The sequence below is a fragment of the Pezoporus wallicus genome, unplaced genomic scaffold, assembly GCF_028554395.1.
Source record: "Pezoporus wallicus isolate ANWC-B61680 ecotype Strahan unplaced genomic scaffold, APGP_CSIRO_Pwel_v1 contig_10790, whole genome shotgun sequence".
In the NCBI taxonomy this organism is placed as follows: domain Eukaryota; kingdom Metazoa; phylum Chordata; class Aves; order Psittaciformes; family Psittacidae; genus Pezoporus; species Pezoporus wallicus.
In genome coordinates this window covers 969,569-989,095 of record NW_026640522.1, presented here as the reverse complement: position 1 = coordinate 989,095, position 19,527 = coordinate 969,569, and the positions used below count along the sequence as shown (strand labels likewise).

At 53.7% G+C, this 19,527-nt stretch overlaps 1 protein-coding gene across 6 annotated transcripts in view; it reads left to right on the top strand.

Annotated features, from left to right (window-relative positions):
- The window catches only part of RGS3 (regulator of G protein signaling 3), a 74,813-nt gene that overhangs the window by 11,018 nt on the left and 44,268 nt on the right, over positions 1-19,527 (top strand). For 3 of the 6 annotated variants that reach the window (XM_057419267.1, XM_057419264.1, XM_057419265.1), the window contains 12 exons: positions 129-187; positions 819-913; positions 1,719-1,787; positions 2,555-2,615; positions 4,281-4,371; positions 4,984-5,051; positions 8,855-8,936; positions 9,494-9,599; positions 9,900-10,239; positions 10,687-10,726; positions 15,273-15,463; positions 17,178-17,261. In XM_057419267.1, the coding sequence (XP_057275250.1) occupies positions 131-187; positions 819-913; positions 1,719-1,787; positions 2,555-2,615; positions 4,281-4,371; positions 4,984-5,051; positions 8,855-8,936; positions 9,494-9,599; positions 9,900-10,239; positions 10,687-10,726; positions 15,273-15,463; positions 17,178-17,261 (1,284 nt within the window). In that variant the 5' untranslated portion in view covers positions 129-130. Of the gene's footprint in view, positions 1-128; positions 188-818; positions 914-1,718; positions 1,788-2,554; positions 2,616-4,280; positions 4,372-4,983; positions 5,052-6,419; positions 6,730-8,854; positions 8,937-9,493; positions 9,600-9,899; positions 10,240-10,686; positions 10,727-11,567; positions 11,981-15,272; positions 15,464-17,177; positions 17,262-19,527 lie in introns of those variants that run through there. The other 3 variants (XM_057419266.1, XM_057419268.1, XM_057419269.1) reach the window with 3 other exon arrangements.

Below are 19,527 nucleotides of genomic sequence, written 5' to 3'. Positions count from 1 at the left end.
GGTCCAGGTCCTTCACGTGTCTGTGGGTGCCCAGTGAGAGCAGGCTGCTGGGGAGGTGTGTGCAGCATCCTGGGGGGGTAGGAGCTGGGTTCAGCTTTGGGCCATGACCAATTCTGTTTCCTTTCCAGTCATGGAAGCAAAAGGTCTGATGGGAAAGGAGCACCGGCCATGCGACTCCTACGTGAAGGTGGGTTCTGCTCAGGCTTTGCTCTGCAAGCTTCATGCTTTCTTGGGGTTTTGTGGTTGGCTTCTCCACGTGTGCTCTGGCCTGCCTGTCCCTTCCCTTTCCCACTCTGTCCTGCTCTGGCCAAGCACCCACAGCATGCAGGGAGGTGGCTGGTCCCTTGCCCAGTGCTGCAGGGCTCATGGCTTTTGTTGGCACGGTGTCAGCATGGAGCCAGAAAAGCAGAGAACAGGACCCTGCTGAGGGCTGTGTCAGTCATTGTAGAGGCATCCCACTGGTGGCGATAGGAGTGTGGCCAGCATAGGGTGGCTCTGGGCTCTCCTGGAGGTCGCCTTGGCAGGCTGCCCCAGGGCTGTGCACAGTGCAGGAAGCATCTCCCCTGCAAGGGGGCTGCAAGTCAGAGACCAGCCAGCATCACTCGTGTGCACCAGTCCTTGATTCTTCTGCTCTTTTCCTGCCCTCCGCTGCCCCGAGGAGTTCTGTAATGCAAGTGCTGGACCCCATAGAGTGATCTAATCCACTGTTAGCACAGGCTCAGCTGGAGCTGTGAGGCTCAGCCACCCATGGCAGTGGCTGTGCTGTGCCAGGGCTGGCTTTAGGAGCACTGACACGCTGATTGTTTCCCTCCCTAAAGATGTCCATAGTGCCAGATGCTGACTGGAGGAGCAGGCAGAAGACAAAGACTGTGCCAGACAGCAAGAACCCTGTCTTCCATGAGCACTTTCTCTTGTGAGTATGAGAGGGCAGAGGCAGCTCTGGTCCATCCATTACTGTGTCCACGTGGCTGTTGTCCTGGGGCACCCTCTTGAAGCTAAACCCCATGTTTGTCGTGCATTATGATCCATAACAAATATGCATCATGCATGAGCAGATCTGCTGCTGAGATGAGGAGTGACAGACATTATTCTGCTGGGTTTTTATAGTTGAAATGCCTTGAACTTTTGGGCAGAGCTTGATGAAGGCTCATAGAGCTGTCAGCACAGCATGGCAGCAGTGCTCTGCACGCTTGGACTCTCTTGCTGGGCAGGAGTTGGGCAAGCACACTCCATTTCCTACACCTTGCACCTGCAGTAGCATGGGCATTGTGATGAATGAGGAAGGTAAAAGGATTTCCTATAGCTACAGCATGTCTGCATGGGGATGGAGCTGTTTTGATAGAGCTTGGCTTTGCTCAGTAACCAGTCTTTGTCAGACCTCTGTCACCCTGCAGCATCATGAACTGTGGCTTGTTCCTTGCATTTACCCTTTGGTGTTGGGTGTGTGTCTGTCTGCAGCATTGTTTTTCCTCTTAACCTGAAGGGTGTCCCCAGTGCCTGCCCAGGAGGGGTCACATCCCTTTGCAGTTGGCTGTCAGGAATGAGACAATTGGTGGAACAGTGGCTTGTTTGAGGAGGTTGATGTTTGGGGTGATGTTGCAATGGGAGTGCAGGGAATGGAGAAGATCTGGCTCTGAGGAGCGTGAGGGGTCCCTGGCTGCGAGGGGAAGATCATGCGGTGTCATCAGCTCATGGGCTGTCCCCTTTGCTTGTTACAGCCCAGTGCAAGAGGAGGATGAGCAGAAACGTCTCCTTGTCACAGTCTGGAACCGAGAGAGAAACTCCAGGTAAGGGGCTGCCAGCCTGCCACAAAACCTTTCAAATGGGGCTGGCATGGCAGTGAACCTGCCCACCCCCCCTGTGAGCTCCTCCAGTGCCATGGGCCTCAAGGGCTGGCCCTGACATCAGGGCTGCCCACATGAAGGCTACAGGCCGGTGAGGCAGGGGCATGAGCAGTGGGGCTGGGACCTGCTGGTGGGACACCCAGCCAGGGTCGTCCTCATGGGCAGCCTGTGCTGGTGAGCACCTCAACACTCCAGGCTGATGGAGAGTAAACCCTGCCCTTGTTGTGCTCTTTTGGCTTTGCTGCTGTGTGGTAGCCATCAGCTGCACCAGTGATTAGAACTCCTGCAGCCATTTGTGCCTACACTGCTGGCTAAAGCCAAGCTGGCTGGAGCCTGGTTGTGTGCTAGGGACCTTCCCTACCTCTGAGGGCAATGCAGTGAGGAGGAGAGCCCAGCAGCAAAGGGTCTGGCACTTTGCAGGCTATGCTGCCTGCTGAGGCAAGTGGCATCTGCCTCCTCAGCCAAGCTTCTGCCAGCATTGGGTAGGCTGGGGGGGGACCAGGATATTGAGCCCAGCTCCTGCTGCAGCTCAGCCATGTGGCTACACTGTGCTTGCTAAAAGCATGGGGAGGGAGGCACATCCCAGTCACTGCCTGGCTCCTGGACTGGGCAGTTTGAGATGGATGTGGGCTCCCTGCAAAGGGATGCTCGTGGGGATCTGATGCCTGGGGAGTTCTCACAAGTGCTGATGGTCTGTGCCTCTCCTGCAGACAGAGTGAACTCATCGGCTGCATGAGCTTTGGTGTGAAGTCCCTCCTGACCATGGACAAGGTACCCCAGTGCCAGAGCGCAGCGTGTGGGTGTGGGGTCTGTCTCTCAGGTTGGTGGGTGGATGTGGGGCATCCTAGGGGCAGGAGCAGGCTGGTCCCACTTCAGACAAAGGGTGCCCACTGAGTTCCCTGGTCCCCTTCCCAGGTCGTGCCACTGTGAGCCTGACGTTGGTGTGACTGTGGGAGGCAGGGAGGCTGTGAAAGGAGGGATCCTAGGGCAGGGACTGTCACTTCCACCTGTAGGGACACACAGAGTAGCAGCAATTGGGGGTGCAGAGAGGTGGCCCCAGTGAGTGCTGCCTGCTGGGGGGACGAGATGAGGTCAGCCTTGCTCAGTCTGGCACATGTCGCATCTGACATGTCCTGAGCGGTGGCCAAGTGGGTGCAGTGATGGGGACATGCTCCTCTGAGGAGGATTTGCCCGATTCCCTCCACTCAGCAGTGGAGGCAGTGGTGGTGGGCAGGGGGCAGATGTAGAGGTCTTGGGCTGTTCCTGGAGGCAGTGGTGCTGCAAGGATGTCTCCATGCCAGGATGCATGTCCCCCCTGCTGCGGGTTTAGTCACAGTGCTGCTGCCCCAGCCTGGCTGCTGCTTGGTAATACAGCTTTCACATCAGCTGGCTTTGCTCTCGTGGAGAGCCCCGCGGGGCTGCTGCTGGGACTGACTGCTGATCCACTCAGACACAGAAATGTATCATCCTGCTGCCAGTGGGCAGAGATTTCATCCCTGGTCATGTCCTCTGTACATCAGAGTTCTCGGCAGCCAGAAGGGGTTTGTGCAGGTGTTAATACATCCCCTGAAGTGTGGAAATTCACTCCCTAGCAAGAGGTTAAAAGGAAGCAATTTGTGGCAATGACCTGAGAAAAGGGTAAGAAGCAGCTTGAGCATGGCCTCCTCTGAACGATGCAGCTTTCTTATAACAGTGAAGATAATAAGGCTCTGAACTGCAGCCCTCCTATGGAGGGGCCTCTGGTCATATTTGACCTCCCCAGAAATGTCCCTTCCTCTTCAGATTGTGGCAGGGAGTTTCACAGTGTCACAGTGTGCAGAGAGGACAGAGTGTTTGTGTGCATAGCACCTGTGCACAGCACCCTGCTCTCACTGGTGGGAGGAGGATGCTGGGGCATGTGGTCCTCCTGGGACCTCAGCAGGGGCTGAGATGAGCTGGCCCTGACTCCTGGGTGCTGCATAATGCTGCTGGATACCTCCCCTTTCCTCAGTTTCATAGAATCATCACAGTATCCCAGCCTGGTTTGTGTTGGCAGGGACCTTAAAGCTCCTCCAGCTCCAACCCCTGCCACGGGCAGGGACACCTTCCACCAGAGCAGCTTGCTCCAAGCCCCTGTGTCCAACCTGGCCTTGAACACTGCCAGGGATGGGGCAGCCACAGCTTCTCTGGGCACCCTGTGCCAGCGCCTCAGCACCCTCACAAGGAAGAGCTTCTGCCTAAGAGCTCATCTCAGTCTCCCCTCTGGCAGGTTAAAGCCATTCCCCTTGGGCTGTCCCTACAGGCCCTTGTCCAAAGCCCCTCTCCGGGTTTCTTGTAGCCCCTTTAGGTATCAGAAGACTGTTACAAGGTCTCCTTGGAGCCTCCTCTTCTCCAAGGTGAGAAAAGAATAGGGATGAGTATCTGCCCTTTCATCAACAGCTTCTTTCCTCCCCCCAGGAGATCAGTGGCTGGTACTATCTCCTTGGGGAGGACCTGGGCAGGACCAAGCACCTGAAGGTGGCCATGCGACGGCTGAGGCAGAGCAGAGGTGCGTTCCCCCAACTTGGGTGTGTTCCACGGACTTCTGGCGTGGTTTGGAAGAGGACTCAATCCTCGTGGGAGCAGCCCCCAGCCCCAGAGCACCCTCTCCCCCATGGGCAGCCCTGTGAGGCTCAGTGGGCTCTGGGTCCATGAAAGACTGGCTGGTTCAGCAGGCTCTGCACAGGCACTGAGCTTTCCCCTTCAGCCCTTGCTTCTGCTCACTGGGCTATCTGAGGCTCTATGGGGACCCCAACACTGCAGCCACTTTTCTCCTTGCTTGGCCTTCTATCGTGCTGATCCTGCCTCTCAGACTTGGGGCTGAGTCCCATGGCCAGACTTTGTTTGTCTTCTGGGGTCTGTGCAGGATAGTGGGGAGCTTGTTCTCCTGCCCTGGTCTTGCTGCCAGGGTATGTGGAGGAGGCTAGGCTGGCACAGAGCAGAGACAGCAGTGCCTGTCCTACATGTACAGCTACGCCACAGCTGCTGCCATGCAGGGCTGCCCCAGCCTGGAGATGTGCCCGTGACATGTAAAGATCTTGTACAGTGTGTAGATGCAGTGTGGAATTGTCAGGTGTGTGCTGTTGGGATGAAATGGCCTTTCCCTGATTTTTTTTTTAAGAGCCCATGCTGGAAAGTCAGAGTGCAGCACAGGAAAGCCAGGATGATGTGACCATGGAGCAGCTGAAGGTAGGTATGACAGGGCTGTGAAGACGCGGGGTAGGGAGCTTGCTGGCAGCAAAGCCTGCATGGATGGGTGGCAAATGAGCCAACGGCCAGAGCATTAGTGAGGTGGGAGCTGTGGGAGTCTCTCTGTAGGCACTGGCTTTTATAGGGAGTTAGTTATCCCAGTTGAAGTGGAAGTGGGTGATGTGGATAGTAACCCCATTCCCATACAGGGACCTCCTGTACTTTCAGTCTGTTGCCACAAAGACAAAGCAGCAGCCATTGACTGGGAGCGATGGGAACTGGGAGCAGTGGGGACAGGGCTGGCTGACTGCCTGTCACACAGCATCAGTCTCTGGCCGGCTCCGTGTCTCCCTGGACGGGTGTATCTGCTCCTCTTCTCCTATCAGGGCTGCTTGCTCTGGGAAGGGAAAGGCCCATGGTGAAGCCTCGGTGATTTATAGGAAGGCAAGGATGGGAAATGGGAACACAAACACACGGCTTGCATCGGAAACCGGGCTCCGCCGGCCCCGTGATTTATCTGTGCCGAATTCCGCTTTGCTGCTTCCCTCAGCTGCATTTTCAGTTACTTGCTTTAAAGCGTAGGATTGAGCAAGACAAACAAAGCCAGCGCCCCTCTCCTCCCTTCCTCCCCGGCAGCGCCACGGCTTGGGAGATGGTGGCTGGGAAGGAAGAATGATCCCATCCAGCTCCAGCCTGGCGGTGCGGCCGCTGGGACAATGCGCCCGGAGCAGCCCCGGGCAGCGTCCGCTGCGAGTGCTGGGCCTCCTTGTGCTCCCTCCCCAGCCCCTGGCCCTGCCAGCCCAGGGAGCCCGGGGTCTGCTTTCCCTTGAGCCTTTCCTCTCATTTCCATCCCCATGCCTGAGTGGGGAAGGTGCTTTCTTCTCCACTGCAAACCCACCTCCACGGGGCTGTGCTGCAGTGCTGGCAGTTGGGGCTGTGCAGTGCAGACTCACCAAGTCCTGCTTTGTGCCCTGCTGCTGCCTGTGTGAAGAGCTCATCTTCAACTCCAGTATTACACCGTGGGTGCAAATCCACTGACCTCTCCGCTTCCCCCTCCGTGACTGTGAGCACAAAGCATCAGGATGTGCCTGTCCTCTGGGTCTGTGCTTTCAAAACAAACTCTGCTTTTGCTTTTCCCCTTTAAACCTTCTCTTATCCTGACGCCTGTAACAAGCACAGCTCCTCTCTTTAGTGCAGCAAAGCTCACAGAGCCTGTGAAACGCTGCTCTAACATCCTCCAAGTGTTTGTGAGAGAGTTGCAATAACAAAGTGCTCCGTGGGGCTGAAGAATGCCGCGGGAACAAAAGCCCCATCAACAGAGCAGGGACTAGGGAATACTCAATAGTTGACAGGAATCTTAATATAAAACTCTCTCTCTTCCTTGTCAGTTAGGGTTTTCAGGAAGCCCTCTGGCTTATCGTCAAGCGGCATACAGCACAGACAGGGGCTGGGGAGGTGAAAGGTGGCTTCCTGCCATTCTTCTCTGGAGCTGGGTTCCCATGGGCGGTCATGCCAGTTTGACTGTGGTTTGTTCCACACTCGTGCGATACGAGGAGCTCGGGATCACGCCTGCTCCAGGGGACTGGATTTTCATGGGCTAACGGCGAGTTGAGTGTTTCCAGCCATGAACCGCTTCAATGGACTCTGCAAGGTGTGCTCAGAGCGGAGATACAGGCAGGTCTGTGTCTCCCATGGGAAGAAATCCCTGTGCCAGCGTGAGTGTGTGTGCAAGGCTTGGCTAAGTTTAGGAGTGTCTGTGGGCTTTCTTGCTATTCCTGGGCTGTATGTGCTGATTCCAGGGTGTTGGTTTGCTGTTGTTATAGTTTCTAAGTTATATTATCGGGAATACATGGAAAGCATCCTCAGGTAGGTGTCTCTGCTGATGCTGCAGTGTGTAAATGGGGACAGAAGGGGAGCATTGACTGTGTAATGTGAGGGTAACGGGGGATTGGACCTAGATGATCTTAAGGTCCTTTCCAACCCTAACCTACTCTATGATTCTGATGGTGGAAGCGTTGAGCTGTGAGGTGTTGTCTCAGTTCACCAGTCATAGAGGCAAGGCAAGACACCGCTGCAGCCAGGTCTCTGCCAGGCTGCTACTACAGCTCTTCAAACTTGTCTTAATGTGGATGTATTTGGGAATTGAGTGTTGCTTGAAGCTGGGCTTGCTTTAGGAGGAGCAGATTGCTGTGAATGCTGGTGGAAGCTGTTCTAGACCTGCACAGTGGGCAATGCCTGGTGCTGGTTTTGCTTGCACAGGTCCCAGTCTCCTGCACTTTTGAACACAGTTTTTCCTCCATGGTCTGGACCGGTGCTCCTCGCTGATGGTCAGCTTTTCTGTGCACTCCTGTGCTGATCTTTCATGCCATGCTAAAGCTGCTGTGTGGGCACTGCACAAAGAACCAGCTGCACTAAAAATGCCCACTTGTTGGGGCTGTAGTGACCATCTGATGCTGAAAGGCTGCTCTGCTTTGTATTAATGCCAAGGGACTGTGATTTGTGTCGTAAACCTCTTCAGTTCTCTATTTTGGCAATTTGTTCTGCATTTAGTGACAAAGTTATGGCTACAGAGACCCCTGTGGTGCTGGAGTCTCTCTCCACCTGAGGAGAGGGAACCATCAGCAGTGAGGAGCTCCTATTTAGTGGCACAGGGAAGTGTCCACTGGTGGTGGAGAAGAGGCAGCAGCTCAGGGAGAAGGAGCAGGAGCCCTCTTGTTGTGAGGAAGCTTTGGGCTGGGAAGTGCCTGTGGAGTCTCCATGGTGGAGAGATGCTGAGCTGGCTCCTGAGGTGGTAACAGAACTCGCATCCCTGTGCCTTGTGTCTGGAACGTGAAGTTGGTTTGAAGGTGCAGAGCCGCAAGCAGCCTCCTCCCTGTTTGAGAATCCAGCAAACTCCAGAGAGTAACAGTGTGGTGAGACTGGACCCATTTTACATCCTGCCAGGGAAAGACTTTTATCTTTTGAAGCCTGGCTTTCTGCTGAGCAATCAAGCAGGGACGAGGTGCGGGGAAATGGAAGCTCCTTGCATTTGCCCTCCTGTGGTAAAGGAGTGAGGAGCCAGTTTCCTCCTTGGCAGCTTCTTCTGAGTTCATCTCTCAGGCTGTTCTCAAAATAATAGAGGTCAGATGTTGGAGTTTTCTTTTCCCTGTCGGTAAAACAAGGCTCCTGACAAATGTCTTGGGGGATAATCAGGTATTTACAGGAACTGTCCTGCTGAGCTGCTGCTGGGAGCCAGCATCACAAAATAAATATCATTGTAGTAATAAGCTCAATGGCTCTTGAATCAGGAGGAGAAGTGAACTGAAATCAACAGCATCCATCCTCTCCAGGCTCAGTGAGAGAAAACATCCACAGCCCATGGGGTGCTGTGCACAGAGCCTGCTCCAGCATGGATGCCGGTGCCCATCTGCAGGGCAGAGGAGTGCTGCTATTTCTGGAAATGAAACGTTGAAGTGTCTTGTGTAGAGAAGCCGTGTTGGAAACCAGCGTCAGAGCCAGGCTGCCAGGTTCCACTTCCTAATGGCTTGTCAGACCTTTCCTTAGCCTTGCAGGAGTCTGGAGCGGAGACTTGTGTATGCTCAGTCACCATGTATTGTTCAGCATTATGTTGCTCCTCAGCTGGGGTTTGCATTGCTTTTACCACCCTTCCCACCCTGTTGGGTGCAGCAGGGTAGACCCGCTGTCTGTGGGGCTCACAGGGTCCCTGTGGCAGCCCCTCGGGCAGGGTGCGGGTGAGGAGGGTGCTCGCTGGCTGCACACAGTGGCTGTTTCCTACCTAACGGTGACTCCGGTGTCTCTTTCAGATCACGATCCCTCGAGGGAGCGATGGGTTTGGCTTCACCATCTGCTGTGACTCCCCTGTCCGCGTGCAGGCAGTGGACTCGGGTAAGAGAGCAGGTCACTTTGTGCCTCTTGATGTGAAGGGTGACTCTGCTGCTGTTTTACTTCCCAGAGCATGCTGATTCAGAAGCTCCAGTGCCTTGCAGGATCCCAGTTACCCCAAGAAACTTCACTTTGTGAATTCTCTAGTGCCTCTGATGAGGTCAGAGGCCACTGAGTTAGTGCTGGGTCACTATTTTGGCAGTGTTTGCAGTCATTTGCAGAGAGTTTGTTCCCTCTCCAACCTGACAAGTGGCTGGTTTGGAAACCTATGGAAAGATCTATGTGGGGGTGCACAGAGAGGAGTAGGGTCGTGGGAGCCTCCCTTTGGTGTGGATCCGCAGGATGCACTTGGTGTCTCTGTTGTGCCCTGGTGCTCCAACTGCACACCAGGAAACACGGGAAGTTCATGCAATAGCTCTGAGAGAGCATTTATGACTTTGTCCCAGGCACTGAGTGTGTTTGCACATTGGAAGGTGAAGCTCCAGGCTGGCTGACCCCACTTCACATGTGGGTGTTTAAGGAAGCAGTGGGTGACTGGCATTTTTCTCTTCTCTCTGTAGGTGGCCCAGCGGAAAAGGCAGGTCTGCAGCAACTTGACATGGTGCTGCAGCTGAATGAGCAGCCTGTGGAGCACTGGAAGTGTGTAGAGCTGGCACATGAAATCCGGTGAGTATTCCCCCAAAGCATCACTGCAGGGCTGTGGGAGAGGTGGTTTGAGAGCAGTGCCCTGTCACTCAGAGCTCCAGGGCAGGCAGCAGGAGCTTTGAGTGGGAAGGAGCTTGGAGGGATGCAGGAGACTGGGAAAGGATTCTTTGAACTAGAGGAAAGGGTGCAGGGGCTGGGAAGGGTGGAAGAGGGGGCAGAGGCATTAGAGGGAGGAAGGACTGCAGGACTCATGGTTGAGTGATGCAGAGGCCTCGCTCCCTACGGCTCCATCCCTGACTTGTCCCTTGCCATCCCTTCCAGGAACTGTCCCACTGAGATCATCCTGCTGGTGTGGCGGCTGGTGCCCCAGGTGAGGTCGGGACATGAGGGCATGATCCGCAGATCATCCTGCAAGTCTGCCTACGACCTCCAGTCACCACCCAACAAGCGGGAGAAGAACAGCACCGTGCCCCTGCGGCCCGAGCAGCGCCGGAGCTGCCACGTCCTGTACGATGGGAGCGATGGGCTGGTGCTGAACAGCTGGGAGAGGTACACGGAGCTCGGCAAGCGGGGCCAGAGCACCCTGCCAGCCCTGTCCCGGGTGCCCTCTGCTGCAGACCAGAACTACATCATCTTAGCCCCTGTGAACCCCGGGAGCCAGGTAGGGCTGCTCTCCAGCCCCGTGCTCAAGTTAGTGCATGTGGCTGTTGGCTGTGCTTGCTGCATCCTCTCTTGCTTTAGTCCTACTGAGCATCGTCTCTGTTTCTAGAGCACATGTCATTTTTACAAGCCAGACCTGTGTCCCTTGGTGGAGCTTTCACTGTATTCCTAAACCACTTACACCACGACTGCAGAATGGGGAATGATCTGCAGCCTCCTCTCAGGGCTCACTCAAGGGGTGAGGATATGGGAAGTGTTTCCACTGCATAGACCACAGTGCAAGTCAGTGCTCTCCTGTTCTGCTGGCAACAGGGCAAACGTGATTTTCACCTCTCTGGAGTGAGAGCTTTGGCTTTGCTGGGTTTGTCATGCTAGCATTTGCAATTGGTTGTCGTCAAGTCTACCTCAAGCCTACTTCAGGTGACTGTCCTCGGGTTGTGTCTTACAGCTGCTGAGACCTGTCTATCAAGAGAACAATGAGACTGTGGGTAAGTTCCTGATGTGTTGAAAACACTGCTTAGAGCACCCAGCAGAGCTAAACATGGTCTTTCTAGTGCTACTGAAGCCTTGCCTGGGGCTTTTGGGTAGGATCATCTTCCCACTCTGGGTTAGAGATAAAAGCAAGAGCCCTACCCCAGACCCAGAGGTGAGCACAGTGTCACAGCCTTGTGCGTGGTGTGAAGGTCTCTCCATCAGGGGTATGATGGAAGCAATGAAGTGTGACAGTGTTCAGTGTTGCTGTTGTGGCTGTTCCCCAGATGTGTCCCTGGGCCCATTCATGCTGTGTTTCCCTTCTCATGCATGTTGCCTTGCTGGGGGTGCCAATACTGTGGCCTCTGCTTTGATGTTCACTTTATTGCTAAGGCAGTGAGGGTGGCCATGACTCAGATTTGTACAAACAATAGTGCAGGCTGATGTGCCAGGTTTGGGGAATGCTCATTTCCTGGCTGCTGCAGGTCTCTGCAGGCTCTGGATCAGCTCTTCTTGAAACCCCTTTGAAACAAACTCATTTTCTGCAACAGGTTTGCTGGGTCTTACTGGAGAACCAGGTATGGTTGGGCTTGTGGGATGAGGCATGTGGCAGGGCTGGGGACTGCAGGAATCCTGCTCCATGCAGAACCACTTGTTTCCTGCTCAAAGCTGGGAGCTTGGGAGGCTGTGCTTGCACCCTGGTGTGTTGGGATGCCCTTAGGAAGAGCTGCAAAAGAGCTGAGTTCCCAGGCTTGATCTTTCAGGGGTGTCTTTACCTCAGCTACAAAACTCTGTACTGCCTGTAAAGATGGGACAGTGTCCACTGAAGGCAAAGTGTGGGGCTGGCAAAGGCATGTTGGGGATGTTGGGCAGTAGGAGGGAGCAGGGTGGGTCCAAGCTCCCTGTACCTTGGGTGCTGCAAGCCTTGGAGCTCTGCAGCCAGAAGTATTCCCATAGCTCAGCTCAGGGGATGTTCCGTACTGTGGATAATTGCAGCTCCCTTCTGCTCTTTGTGGATGCTGTGAAGATGAGCTGGACCATGGGGACTTGTTCTTACAGCAGGGTGGAATTTGTGAGACTCTGCTTCTTCCCATAACACATTTTAGTGATGGCTTTCAGTGTATTTAATGTTAAGTCTTCAGAGGGCGGGATGCATTAGTTACCCTGAGCAGTGATTAAGAGCTGGCCACCAGTCCCACAGTGACAGGAGCTGGCACTTGGGGCAGGCTGGATCTGTGTCTGCCAGTGTGCAGAAAGCAGGACTTCTGCAGGTGAATTCCTCTGATAAAATGAGGCGATTTGGGGCTAAGAGGAAAAGCAGATCCTACATTCCTAGCCAGATTGTATCTGTCCTGGGTTGAGCTCTTTCATGCTTTGATTTCACCTGCCAGAGCAATCAGGACAAAGGGAAAAGAAAATGTCAGGGTTGTTGCACTTAGAGGTGGAAACAACCTTTTAGGTCACCAGGGCCGCACCACTGCCAAGGCAGGCTCTCAAAGCAAGCGGTAAACAGCAGGTTTGTGTTGCCAGCAGAGCACAGGCTGGCTCTGCTGGTGCTTATCTGAAAGTAAATGTGCTATTTCCTAATACTTAATGGAATATGTAATGTTGGGTAGGTTCGTTTATTTGCTTTGGACGAGACCTTATCTGCTCTGAGCCATGGTCAGAAGTGTTTTGGCTCGTTTCTGCCTGGGAAGGTTGTGGGTATCCGCTCAGTGCAGAGGCAGGAGCTACTGTGCAGAAAGCTGCTGTGCTGGGAGCAGAGCCCCCCGGGGCTGGGGGGCTGGGGAGGGATGTAGGGCTCAGGGGTCTCTGCTGGGCACCCCTCTAGCAGGGGCTGCAGGATGGTTTGCTGGGTTGCACCCCCAGAGTGTGAGCAGCAGCTCAGGGAGGGGATCCTGCCCCTCTGCTGTGCTCTGGGGGGACCCCCCCCTGCAGTCCTGATCCAGCTCTGGGGCAGCAGCACAAGAGGGACGTGGAGCTGTTGGAGTGAGTGCAGAGGAGGCCATGGAGATGCTGCGAGGGCTGGAGCAGCTCTGCTCTGGAGCCAGGCTGAGAGAGCTGGGCTGGGTCAGCCTGGAGAAGAGAAGGCTCCTGAAGGGGAGACCTGAGAGCAGCTCCAGTGCCTGAAGGGGCTGCAGGAAAGCTGGAGAGGGGCTTGGGACAAGGGCCTGTAGGGACAGGCCAAGGGGAATGGCTTTAACCTGCCAGAGGGGAGACTGAGATGAGCTCTTAGGCAGAAGCTCTTCCCTGGGAGGGTGCTGAGGCGCTGGCACAGGGTGCCCAGAGAAGCTGTGGCTGCCCCATCCCTGGCAGTGTTCAAGGCCAGGTTGGACACAGGGGCTTGGAGCAAGCTGCTCTAGTGGAAGGTGTCCCTGCCCGTGGCAGGGAGTGGAGCTGGAGGAGAATCATAGAGTCACAGAATAGTTAGGGTTGGAAAGGACCTTAAGATCATCCAGTTCCAACCCCCCTGCCATGGGCAGGGACACCTCACACTAAACCATATCACCCAAGGCCTTGTCCAATCTGGTCTTGAGCAGATTCTATGTTCCTGAGACATAGTGGAGGGGAGAATGGGCCAGTGCTCCAGCTCCTCAGCTGGGTATGTTCAAATCCAAGTGGACAGGTCTGCCTGCTGGACCCAAGCTCACTTGGTTCAGCCTCAGGAGGCAGGGATGAAATATACTTGGATTTTTCAATGGCATTTCTTTTGATGGAGGCACGAATTTTGGGTCAGAGACAGTCAGTTCCTGTTGGGGTTGTTGCCTGTGAGTTCTAGGACTGGCTCCCAGCGGTCTGAGATGCTCCCACCTCAACCGTGGTGCTGAGAAAATGGTTGTTTCTATCCAGGTAAAGCATCTCCAGAGCACCCCACATCCCATCCGTTCACTCATGAGAGAAAATGCTGGTGGGAGCTTGCTGGGTGTATCCAAAGGCATTCCTCTGGGGTGGGAAAAAAGAGCTTAGAAATCCTATGTATCAGGGAAGGAAGGACTCCCCCTCACAGGGGGGAGAGTGCAGGGAGCAATAATAACTGTTGATAATTATCAATAATGCTTTCAATCACAGGATTATCAATTGCATTTGGGATGCTGGGGCTGGTTTGACACATCACCTGATGTCTCCTGGCCTCTAGTGATGCAGGGTTTGGGGTGGCTGCATTAGCTGGTGTGTTGGCTTGTTGGGCAAGTCAGAGCTGTGCTCAACCAGCTGAGGTGGGAGGCTGGAGGGGAAAGCTCCTGTGTAATCCCTGCTCTGAGTGGGGATAACGGCTCCCTGCAGTGAAGAGGGACAAAGTGAAGTCCAGTCAGGCTGCTTGGACATTTTCCAGCACTGAAATGTGATGCTGAACCCAGTGGCTGGTGTTGTGCCAGCCTCATGCAAAATGAGCTCATCCTTTATAAATACACCCCCACATCTGAGCAGCCATTGCATCCCTGGGAGTGATTTGGAAAGGCATGGGTTGGTCCCATGCCATGAATATGTTTGTCACTCCTGTGCCCTTCTTTGACACCTCCAATCTTAATATCTTCTAAAAACCACGATTAGCCCATCACTAGGCACCCCATCATGTGAAATTCCTGCACCTTGCTAATTCCCATGCCCAGAATCCACAGCAGGCTGGCTGTGGATGGACAAAAATGTCCCAAGGTTGAAATTTCCAGTGTTTCTCTCCATGCTGAGTAAGTCACAGCGAGTTTTCCCCTCCCTGCAAAGGGAAGGGTCATACTTCCATGGTATTCCCCAATGGTGGGAACCTCCTTGGTGCTCCTGTGATTCAAGAATGTCCATTTAAAGTCATGTTTGGGGTTGTTCTGTGTTAATGCTGTACTTTCAGTACTGCACAGGGAGGTGTCTAACAGCACATTTCTTCCTCCAGAGTTCTGTATTCACACATTGTGCAGACAGCAGTGGACACGCAGTGACAGAGCTGACCTGCAGCTGGACTTGCTAGAACAAGGGGAATGGGATCATACTTAAAAAGGGGAGACTGAGATGAGCTCTTAGGCAGAAGCTCTTCCCTATGAGGGTGCTGAGGTGCTGGCACAGGGTGCACAGAGAAGCTGTGGCTGCCCCATCCCTGGCAGTGTCCAAGGCCAGGTTGGACACCGGGGCTTGGAGCAAGCTGCTCTAGTGGAAGGTGTCCCTGCCCGTGGCAGGGGTTGGAGCTGGGTGAGCTTTAAAGTCCCTTCCCAGGACAAACCAGGCTGGGATTCTGTGACTTCCTTGGGTTTTCATTTGCACACACCCGGAGGTGTTTGTGCTGCTGCTGTGATGCAGTTGTCCTTGGTCCAACAGGCGAGTAGCTCTTGAGCAGAAATGTCCAGGGAGAAGTCAGTTTGCATTAGAAGTGAGCTCAGTGCTGTTATTTCACGGATCCCTGGAGAACTCTGACAGCAGTAGGATGGGTGTTCCTGCAGCTCTGGGCTCTAGCTCTTCCCCTCAGGCTCTGCTTGCCCTCCTGCAGCCTGTGGGAGCAGGAAGCAAGCTGGCAGCGTGCAGCAGCTCAGCGGGAGCAATCCCCTGAGTCTGGGTTTCCCTCTGCTTCCTTTGTCGCTCCAGGAAATGCATGTAAAGGGAAATCACACACGGGCTCCGGCAGAAAATCCAGGCTCATGAAGACTGTGCAGACGATGAAGAGCTATGGGAACTACCAAAACTGCACCATAGTGAGGCCACACATCCCACACTCCAGCTACGGCACCTACGTGACGCTGGCTCCCAAAGTGCTGGTGTTCCCCATCTTTGTGCAGGTAAGGGCAGCTGAAGTGTGGTGTTATGGATCTGATGCACTCAGTTCTTGCTGCTGCAGGCTGCCATGCAAAGTGGATTTGTTTCCCAGCAGTATATCCCACGAATGCATGGATCCCCTCTGGTGCTGGCTGTACTTAGCACAGTAACTGGGTACATTCTTAAAGGGAATTGTGTCCTGCCCAAGCGATTCTCCGTTGGAGATTTTTCCCTTTTCAGCTTTCAGATCTGGTCCTTGAGTGCTTGCTTGAGTCAGGAGAAGGTATCCCAGCTTCTGGGCTTCAGCCACCAGTTTCACATAGTTCCATGGGTTCTATGTTCTGTTAACAGTGTGCAAAGGTTCTTTGTTTAGCTGGTGGCCAACACTAAAATCCCAGACAAGGATCCAGAGCAGAAATGGCTTGACAGGGGATGTTCTCCCTCCCCAGTTCCATGAATGCTTTTCTTCAGACTTGGCCCTGACTTTGGTGGTAGCAGCTCTAACTACATCTGTGTCTTACATTTTGTCCCTCATATGGCCAGGACCCCAGAAAACCTCATCCAATCCGGTATGTTTAAGTATGTTACTGCTGAATCCCTGTGGAGAACCATTAGTCCTCCCCTGCAAGAGGCAATAGCGGTGTCATGTCAGCTCATGGTGATGATTAACTGAAACCCATAATCCATGTTGTCCATCACTCCAGTCTGATCCAGACCCAGGGGTAAACGTGGGGCTGGGCTGGTGCTGGGGGGTAGCGTTATGCTCATCTCCATCCTTCCCAACAGCACCTGCGTGGCTGTTCACATTAGCACCAGTGTGTCCACTAGCCCTGGCTGTGTGCACAGTTTGCCTTGTGGAAGGTCACAACCAGACTGTTTAGTCCCAAAACTCGTGCCTTGGGTTGAGTCTGGGCTGTTGCTGCAATTGAGGAACTGGTTTTATGTTCTCACATACTGCAAGGCCCCTTTGCAGGTCCTCATGTGCCTGCTGGTCATGCAGCTCAGGATGATTGTCCTGGACTGGTTTGTTAGGGTTTATTCTGCAGCTGGGACAACTGAACCTGTCCTGTTCTTCTCCAGCATTAAACAGGGAAGGGACGAACCAGGGAGCTGAGCGCTCAGCGTGACAGCCCTCTTGAAGTCCCTTTAACTTCCTGTGAGAGTAATGGCTTTAACCTGCCAGAGGGGAGACTGAGATGAGCTCTTAGGCAGAAGCTCTTCCCTGTGAGGGTGCTGAGGCGCTGGCACAGGGTGCCCAGAGAAGCTGTGGCTGCCCCATCCCCAGCAGCGCTGGACAGAACTTGGAGCAACATGGTTTAGTGTCGCTTCCAACCCAAACCGCTCCATGACTCTAATCCACAAAATCATATATCAAGTGTTCTTGTCTGAGGGGTGTGAGAATCCAACGTGCCACTGTTGTGGTTGTGTTTCCTGCTAAGAAGCACCCATCCCCAAGCCCACGCTGCGGAGCAGTTGACGTGCAGAGGCAGGAGGCTGATGGTCTTTTTATAGCTTGGTCTGACGTAGGTGTTGTGTTCAGCCTTTTTATCGTGTGGCTGGACTGCAGGCCTGCTGTCCTTCTGAGCACACTGTGGGGTGGCTTCTTCCTGAATGACTTAGAGCTCAAAGTGCAGACAAAGTGGGTTTGGGGGTGGAAATTTGTTCTGGCAAACCACGTTTCCAGTGGAAGGTTTGACTGATTCGGTCTCTTTTTCTCCTGTTTCCTCTCAAATGTAGCCCCTAGATCTTTGTAACCCAGCCCGGACTCTGCTGCTGTCAGAGGAGCTGCTGCTTCATGAGAGCAGGACCAGGACCATACAGGTAAAACTCTGAGCTTTCTAAACATGCTCTCTGCAGTCTTATATAGCAGATTGCAAAGGGAAATGTTTTATTGTGTAGTGCTGATATCAATACTGTATTTGGAAAACTTTTAGTCAGTTTATCATGGGATAAGCTCAATACCAAAGCTTTCCTCTGCTAGAAATCTTTATTTTCTTGTCTTCCTTCATGCTCACAAAGAAACCGCACATGGCAAATGCCTGCTGGTCGCAGTCTGGTAGCTGAGGCCACTCAGACACAGAAAGAGGGAGTTTAAGAGTATTATAGGCCAGGTTAGAGATCTAGACAGAGAAAAGGAGCTTCCAGAAATCCAGCTTCTGAAACAGGTCTCATGCCTTGTCCAAATTCCCCTTTTCCTTCTTTCTGCTGCTTCTCTGCAATGTTATCAGAGGGCTGTTAAAAACTTGGGGAAGCTTTGGCACTGACCTGTAGAAAACCTCTTTCCCTGTCTGTGCTGCTGTTCTTTGCTGCTCAGGGTCTTCGGCACACCCTCATGAATGAAAATCAGGTAAACCCATGGCTGAGTAGCAGCTGTGCTATGATGGTTTGGAAATGTGGAGGCCAGCCTGAAGTCAGGATGCTTCTCCTGGTTCGTTTGAAGTTCATAGAATCACAGAATAGTTAGGGTTGGAAAGGACCTTAAGATCATTCAGTTCCAACACCCCTCCCATGGGCAGGGACACCTAACACTAAACCATGGCACCCAAGGCTCTGTCCAACCTGGCCTTGAACACTGCCAGGGATGGAGCATTCACAACCTCCCTGGGCAACGCATTCCAGTGCCTCACCACCCTTACAGTAAAGAATTTCCTCCTTATATCCAATCTAAACTTTCCCTGTTTAAGTTTTAACCCATTACCCCTTGTCCTATCACTACAGTCCCTAATGAAGAGTCCCTCCCCAGCATCCCTATAGGCCCCCTTCAGACACTGGAAGGCTGCTCTGAGGTCTCCACACAGCTTCCCTTCTCCACGCTGAACAGCCCCAACTTTCTCAGCCTGTCTTCACACAGGAGGTGCTCCAGTCCCTGATCATCCTTGTGGCCTCCTCTGGACTTGTTCCAACAGTTCCATGTCCTTTTTATGTTGAGGACACCAGAACTGCACACAATGCTCCAGGTGAGGTCTCACAAGAGCAGAGCAGAGGGGCAGGATCACCTCCTTGACCTGCTGGTCACGCTCCTTTTGATGCAGCCCAGGATACAGTTGGTTTCTGGGCTGTGAGCGCACCTGAAGCCAGCTCATGTTCATTTTCTCATCGACCAACACCCCCAAGTCCTTCTCCACAGGGCTGCTCTGAATCTCTTCTCTGCCCAACCTGTAGCTGTGCCTGGGATTGCTCCCACCCAGGTGTAGGACCTTGCACTTGTTCACTTTCAGACCAGACTCAGAGGTCTGTAGTAGCAGCCAAATGTACAATAACTGAATAACTAATGCTGTTTGAGCCTGGGTGGAGCATGTGTGTGCACGGAGGGGTTCATATTTAGATGATGGAGAGCCTCAGGACAAGCATGTCCAGAGGAGATGTGCTGCTCTGTCTCCAAATAGCCAATCCAGAGACCCAGCTTGGGCAGGATCAGGAGGAGGACATCTCAGGGAAAGGACTCTGTTTGCTTATGATACCCTGAAGAGGAGCATGAAGCTGGAAGAGGATTTCCCAGTTGGAGCTGCTGCCAGGGAAGGGCAGGATGCTGCATGCTGGCCAGGAGTGTGAGACACTGTTTGGGAATGATGGTGCCCTGAGGCTGTGATGCCTGTGCAAGCCTGGCAGAGGGGCAAGTCAGGAGGTTGTGACTAAGCAGAGTGGAAAAACAGAAGCAGTGAATGGGAAAAAGCATGTGGCAGTGTCTGCTTTGGAAGGCAGGTGCCTTTCCCTTGGTGTGAGCCCAAGCGTGGTGCTGTTGCATGGCTCCCTGTTGCTGGGAGCTGACGGTTGAGGGTAGCAACATTGGACATCAGCCACATCCCCACAGAAGGGCTGTCTCATGCCTGCAGTGTGTCACAGGGTCAGGGCAGGCTTTGCAGAGCTTTCAGGGGTTGCTGCAGGTCTCTGGAAAGCCAGAGACTTCCCTTCTCCAATGGAGCAATAGGCTCTGCTTTGGTCTTGATGGGCTGTGAGATGAGAACCTAAGCTTCTGAAGCCAGCAAGACCGAAACTGGCCTGGACAAAGTGGAGCTTCCCCTGGTACAGAAGGGCTCTGACTTCTCTTTTTGCTGGACTTGAGCTCTCTCCCTCTCCAGCCTTCTCT